Below are 7,348 nucleotides of genomic sequence, written 5' to 3' on the forward strand. Positions count from 1 at the left end.
ACTGTATGATGATGAGATATAAGAAAAAGGTGGGGTAGCAAAACTTTAACTTTGCTTCCCCAAATTGAATTATGGCATGCATTTGCTTCACTTGCTTCATTACTCAGGCACCTATGCATGCGAGCCCCAACTGCGACAGCACCATTGATCACAAGAACACCACTTGGCACACACAGATGTCAATCATGATGTCACCCCCTGTTTTTATAGCATCAAATTAATCCCAATCAGAAAAATGAACATTTCAACATACAATGATAAAAATGAGCTAAAATAAAATAAATCATCTTTGAGAAATAATGATTTGATGTAAACTTTGATTAGTAGATCTGCTAACATGGAGTGGACAGAAGAACCTTAGTATCCATCTTTGCTTTGGTGTCATTGTAGTAGTTACCTCTGTTGTCAGCCATTTAATCTTTGTCTTTGTCATACCCACACACACCTCTCTCTCGCTCGTTCTAATGCACACACCAACCTTTAGTGTCCTAGTTAGATTTATCTTGATTGTAGATTTGTGTGTTTATTTTTACTTTTGCTTTATTGTGAATAAATACGTTTGAATCATACTTGCTGTCTGTTTAATGTTGAATGAATCCTCCATCCTCTGCTATGTCAATAACTCCAAAATCCTTTGAGGTGTTGGTAGTAAGCCATTACAAGTTTTCACGTTCCTTTTTGGAAACTGTACGTCTTTGAGCTAAACGTGATTGAGTGGGAAGAGTATGCAAGAAGCACCTCCATTGCAGCCCACCCAGCCTAAGTCTACCCCCTGCATGGCCTAAAGCATGGTGGATTTGAAAAAAAAAAAAAAAAAAAAAAAAAAAAATTAGGTGTGTTTTTAACTACAGTAGGCTAGGGGGTAAAAAAAAACCTGCAATGAAAATGAAACTGGCTGCACACAGAGCCGCCAGCCTCTGACCTCATGACAGCCAGAGCTAATGGGGGAATTTAACCCAAGTCAACGAGGTAAGCTTGCTAGAGTTAATGTTAAAAGGTCAGCAGCCGATGTTTGTACCACCTTACCCAAGTTTCCTGTTAATTTGAAGTGGTGGTAAACTCAGACTGAATCCAACCTTCATTCCAAAGAAATTACATTCTTTTAGGTTCACAATGGTGCTTCATACTTTTTATCTTTGACCCTTTTTGGGAAGAACAGAAAATCTGTAGTGCTTGTGGATGATATACGTTTTATTTTTGGTTGAAGGCTTTACAGTATCATTTTGCACATTTGAATTCAGATATGTAAATTATAACTGCTCCAAGTCTGATGAGAGACAGGTTTGTCATGGGCCTTGTCACCATAACAGACACACATACCTCTCAGTGAAGTTCCACTACTTGTGTACAGTATCTCACATTAAGTGAGTACACCCCTCCCATTTTTGCAAATATTTCATTATATCTTTTCATGGGACAACACTATAGAAATGACACTTTGATATAACTTAAAGTAGTCAGTGTACAGCTTGTATAGTAGTATAGATTCACCTTCCTCTGAAAATTACTCAAAACACAGCCATCATCATCTAAACAGCTAGCAACATAAGTGAGTACACCCCACAGTGAACATGTCCAAATTGTGCCTAAAGTGTCAATATTTTGTGTGCCAACCATTATTATCTAGCACTGCCTTAACCCCTTTGGGGATGGAATACACCAGAGCTCACAGGTTGCTTCAGGAATCTTCTCCCACTCCTCCATGATGACATCATGGAGCAGATGGATGTGAAGACACCTTGTGCTACCCCACCTTCAGCTTGAGGATGGCCCACAGGTGCACAGGTGAGTTTAGGGCTGGATACATACTTGGCCAGTCCATCACCTTCAGCTTCCTCAGCAAGGCAGCTGTCATCTTCTAGATGTGTTTTGGGTCATTATCATGTTGGAAAACTTGACAATGAAAACTTGCAGCCCAGTTTCTGAAGAGGGGCGATATTGTCACCAAGGTGCCACACATGCTGAAAGAGCACCAAGACAACTGTCCCTTGCCTACAGTCAAGTATGGTGGTGGCAACATCATGGTTTGGGGCTGCATGAGTGCTGCCGGCTCTGGGGAGCTCGGTTCATTTAGGGAAACATGAATTCCAAGCAGAGCATGATCGCCCCTCTTCAGAAACTGAGCCACAATGCAGTTTTCCAACATGATAATGACCCAAAACACACCTAGTAGATGACAGCTGCCTTGCTGAGGAAGCTGAAGGTGAAGGTGATGGACTGGCCAAGTATGTATCCAGCCCTAAACTCACCTGTGCACCTGTGGGCCATCCTCATGGAGGAGTGGGAGAGGATTCCTGAAGCAACCTGTGAGTTCTGGTGAATTCCATGCCCAAAAGGGTTAAGGCAGTGCTAGATAATAATGGTTGGCACACAAAATATTGACACTTGGCACAATTTGGACATGTTCACTGTGGGGTGTACTCACTTATGTTGCTAGCTGTTTAGATGTTGATGGCTGTGTTTTGAGTAATTTTCAGAGGAAGGTGAATCTATACTACTATACAAGCTGTACACTGACTACTTTAAGTTATATCAAAGTGTCATTTCTATAGTGTTGTCCCATGAAAAGATATAATGAAATATTTGCAAAAATGGGAGGGGTGTACTCACTTAATGTGAGATACTGTACACAAGTAGTGGAACTTCACTGAGAGCTATGTGTGTCTGTTATGGTGACAAGGCCCATGACAAACCTGTCTCTCATCAGACTTGGAGCAGTTATAATTTACATATCTGAATTCAAATGTGCAAAATGTTTGCATTGCTGGATCTGAGCGATCATGAATTCTGACCATGAAGTCAGAGTTCAAATACTGCAGATCACTTAATTTTAAGTACAAGGATGTATCTTTATGTAGAAACCTCCCTTAATAAATTGTGTGTGTGTGTGTGTGTGTGTGTGTGTGTGCGTGCGTGTGTACTGAATGTCTTGTTGAGTAACCATTTGTCTGTAGCTGCCCGGTAGATCACAGTACATTAGTAACTTTACAGTCTGGAGGGTATGATTTGCATGTGAATTTGCGAATGTATATATATTGTTTCCAAAAAAGGACTTTAATGAAAACTCTCTAATAGTTTGAATTTTTTATAAATCTTAACTTAACGATCTGCTATGGTTCCACCTTAAGTGGGAGGAGCACAAGATGTGGAGATGTATAATAAAGAGCAGAACTGAGAAAAGCAGGAGCCAAATAACTACAGCCAAAAGGTGAGTGATAACAGGTATTTACTGTAGCTTTGACAATATTAGTGACATTTGCCACTGAGTTTAGGTATTTCATTTCTTTATTCCAGTCCACACAGAACTGAAAACAAATGACCATGGCTGAGTACAAGTTAGAAGTGACAACAGGTGACATGACACACGCAGGAACGTTTGACCACATATTTGTCACCTTAATTGGAACTGGAGGGAAGAGCGAGCGAACTGAGTTGGACAACTATGGTATGGATTTTAAACCTGGGATGGTAAGTTGGATCCAGCTGCTGATGCATGTGTATTGGGGTGGCATTTGTCTACATAAGAACAAACATCCTCTAGATTAACAGGGTTATTTTACTGCACTTATTTTACTCTACTACAATTGTGACTAAATGCTCCATACAGAAATAATAATCAATAATCAATACAATTCCCACTGGAAAAGCAGCAAAATTTTGGAAATAAAAACAGCTGCTTTCCATGCCACAATTGCAGCAAGAAAACACTGAGAATTCACTAAATAACAGTTTGGTGACAAAAAAGTCACTGGGAACACAGCATGGATTCCCTAAGAAACAACCAATTTTGTTGTTTGTTGTAAGGATAGACCGATACATCGGCCGGCCGATATAATGGGCCGATATTTGAGTTTTTTACTTGTATCGGCATCGGCCGATACGTGCGTGGGTTCGCAGATTTATTTTTCCCTGGCACTTTTTTTCATTTGAAAGTATGTGGTTAAGTTGAACAAAGCTGTTGAATCCTACTGTGTACAGTAGTTGTTGTTTTATTTATGCTTCAGCTTAAATATTTGTTTGTTTTATAAAGACATTACTGGAAGATTTAAGAGCACTGAACTCTTTTTTTTATTTGAATGTATAATAATAATAATAATAATAATAATAATGATATTCTACCTTTTCTACCTCAACTTTCCATCTTGTTTTAGTATTTTTTACTGTTCAATAAATGTTTCTTATTTTAAACTTGAGACCTGTAATATTTGTTATCATTGTGTCATTTTTTTGATGTAAATTGAGGGAGCAAAAGCAGTATCAGCCCCAAATATCGGCTCAAGAAAATCAGCAGTCCATAATCGGTCATCGGCTAAGGGTGATGGAAAAAAATCGGTATCGGCATCGGCCCTAAAAAATCCACATCGGTCTATCCTTAGTTTGTTGGTTTGACACAGTGGTCTGCAGCTTGGCAGCCATCTCGTCGTGGTGCCACGCCATCCACCTCCCATTCCCCTCCATATGTCAAAGTGAGCTCAAATACGTCACTGTCACAAGAGAGAGCACTGTTACCTTTGACAGAGACTACCGGTATGGGAGCATTGTAAAAGTCTGTTAAGTCTTACTTTTACATTATGCTGATGAACAGCTGTGACATTGCTTGTTCCTATTCAGCATCAGCAAAAACGGTTCTTTACACAAGTGTTGGATTTGCTTTGTCTTTCTTTCTTCTTGTTGATCTACCTTGATGTCATTCATACTTTTTACCATTAGGACAGGACTAAGGTCTAACATTAATGTTTTCCAGACATCAAAATACACCGTGAAAACCAGTTCATCTCTGGAGAAACTTCTGCTGGTCAAAGTGGAGAAAGATCCTTTTTTATTTCTCCCAGAAGATGAGTGGTTCTGCTCCAAAATAGTGGTGACGACTCCAGAAGGAGAAGCCATTCTTTTCCCCTGTTACAGATGGATCTCCAGGGGAGAACTGGTGGAGCTGAGAGGAGGGAAAGGTCTGCCTCAACTTCCCCAAATAATTAGAAAATTATGGGATTCCACTCCTCAGAATAATTGTGCCAATTATCTTACTAGTTTTGTCCTTGAAATTTTCCTGCTGTTATGTTCTTTGTATGCTTCAGCCACGAAGGTTTTTGAGGACGACCATCCCCTGTTGACTGACCACAGGAAAAATGAGCTGATGCTTAAAAAGACTTTGTACCAGTAAGTTTTAATGTGTATTTCTACAGCTGCTGTTCGTCTCAGATGCCTACCAGGACGAATCTTTATGCAGCTTTCTGTTTTGCTTTTCCATTTTTAGATGGGAGAATTCTGATAAAAAGCTACCACACAAGAGTCATTTCAAAGATGTATCTGAGCTCCCATCAGAAGTCTGCTTCTCTTTGTCCAAGACAATGGAAGTTCTTTATACAAAAAACGTAATGTGAGTGAGTCAGTGATTTCAATATAGTCAATGCTTTATTTATATGGAGCATTAATGTCACTTTGTTGTTTAATTATCTGCATTTTGTTTTACCGTTCCTTATCTCAGGGGTGCTGAGCTCATGTTTAAGGGGATGCTTGGATCCACTGAAAGCTGGGAAAAAATTGAGGATATGGAAAACATCTTTTGGTCTAAAAAGACACAAATGTCAGGTATTGTTTAAGTTCTGCTATATTACGCTCCTCAAACTGTCATTCCTATAGATTCATTATAACAGGTGACTAAGTGCTGATGAATGTGTAAACTTAACAAAGCAGCCCAGGCCCTCAATAGAGAGACAACAACTGTAAATAAATATATGCAATGAGTTGTAATGGGTTCAATATGTTAGTAATGGGTAATATAATGGGCTTAACACTCAACATGTTTTCAGTGGTTTAAAAAGTGTTGAGGGACAGCTATGAAAATGAAAAGTGACTGACAGAAAACTACTGGGCTAAGCACTGTGCAGAAGCTGTAACTGGTGTACTTCTGGCCTAAAAGCTGCGCCAATATTGTATTAGCAAAGAATCAAATGACTGTGTGTAATGTGTCAGAGCACATGTTGTTAGGAAAACATGGGTACGGCCCGATCTCACAGAAAGTGCTTTGCAGGTTGCAAAACGTGAGGCACGCCCCACTACTTTTTTTTTTTCCAATTGAATGCCACTGATGAAAAAAACGCTTGTTGCCTTTTTATTGTCAGCCCTCCCCTCTTTATTCTAACCTTCCTGTGTAATCAATGCTAGACTGGCAAAGATCTATCCAAATGTTGCGTCGTTATACCCTCGATATAGCGGCTAGCCAGCAGACCTAATGCATATGTTTTGGTTTTGTCTAAATCTCTCCACCTTCTGGATAAGCATTCTTATAGCTTTTAGTAGAACATTAGATAGACATTAGATATCATATTTGCCAGTTGCTGTTCTTCCAGAGTATGTTTCAGAGCACTGGAAGGAAGACGACTTTTATGGATCCCAGTTTCTGAACGGAGTCAACCCCAACATGATCAAGCGCTGCTCAGAGCTTCCCCCAAACTTTCCAGTCACAGAGGAGATGGTGAAGCCGTTCCTGGCAGAGGGAACCTCTCTGCAGAAGGAAATGGAGGTATGAAAGAAGAGTGGCTTTAAATGGGTGATATTCTTTGCTTTAACTTTAGAGTTTACTTGTACAGCAGTGAAAAGTGCTTTAATATTTTGAGGTCTATACCATTTGATGGCTTCACATTGTTTTGATTTATAAAGAGGTTTTGTCTTCATTCACTGTACAAATCTGTGATACCTTTTGATCAGGCTTTGGCGATATCTGTTTTACATTTCACCGGGGTATATGGTATATGATGGTATTTGTGTAAAAACAATGACAAAAAAACAAAACATAAAAGCCGAGCTTTTGGTGATAGAATTCATTGTAGCATGCGTGACACTGTCCAGCCTACAATGCTTTGTTTTTAATATGCAATTAGTGTACTTAGAAGTCTTCCTGGGTTTAAATACTTATGGCCCATGGTATAATGAATAGATGAAAAATAATAACCCGTCTTGCAGGAGGACCCGATGACACAGTCGATGATACCTCTTTAGCCACAACTTTATTGAGGCAAACAGTGCACACAGCTTTGTCCACGTTTGCTGGCTTACCTTTACATTCAGGACTAAACCCAAAATACTCCCAAACAGGCAGAGGCATTTTTCTGTGTTATTTGTCCTGTAATGTTATCTCAACCACATTCACCATCATTCATCATCTCAGCTAAGCTACCTGTTTCTGACTGCCTGACCTCTGGAGGCGCATGTTGTTCACTACGATATATTACCAAATACAGTCTGTATCAGTTTAATAGAAAGAGAATAGTCTAATACTGCTCAGGCCTACTCTTGATGTGTACTACGCTTCTGTTCTCTTTCCTCCCCATACAGAAAGGTAACATAT

General features: G+C 39.6%; 1 protein-coding gene across 1 annotated transcript in view; it reads left to right on the plus strand.

Moving 5' to 3' along the window:
* The first annotated feature begins 3,262 nt into the window (after positions 1–3,262).
* Positions 3,263–7,348, plus strand: part of LOC117271148 (hydroperoxide isomerase ALOXE3-like) — a 9,127-nt gene continuing 5,041 nt past the window's right edge. Inside the window, exons 1-7 of the mRNA XM_078173538.1 lie at positions 3,263–3,468; positions 4,745–4,949; positions 5,076–5,157; positions 5,255–5,377; positions 5,486–5,589; positions 6,351–6,523; positions 7,336–7,348. The exon at positions 7,336–7,348 is cut by the window's right edge and continues 131 nt beyond it. Of these exons, the coding sequence (XP_078029664.1) occupies positions 3,316–3,468; positions 4,745–4,949; positions 5,076–5,157; positions 5,255–5,377; positions 5,486–5,589; positions 6,351–6,523; positions 7,336–7,348 (853 nt within the window). The 5' untranslated portion in view covers positions 3,263–3,315. The remainder of the gene's footprint in view (positions 3,469–4,744; positions 4,950–5,075; positions 5,158–5,254; positions 5,378–5,485; positions 5,590–6,350; positions 6,524–7,335) is intronic.

Source organism: Epinephelus lanceolatus, chromosome 13, assembly GCF_041903045.1.
Source record: "Epinephelus lanceolatus isolate andai-2023 chromosome 13, ASM4190304v1, whole genome shotgun sequence".
Lineage (NCBI taxonomy): Eukaryota > Metazoa > Chordata > Actinopteri > Perciformes > Serranidae > Epinephelus > Epinephelus lanceolatus.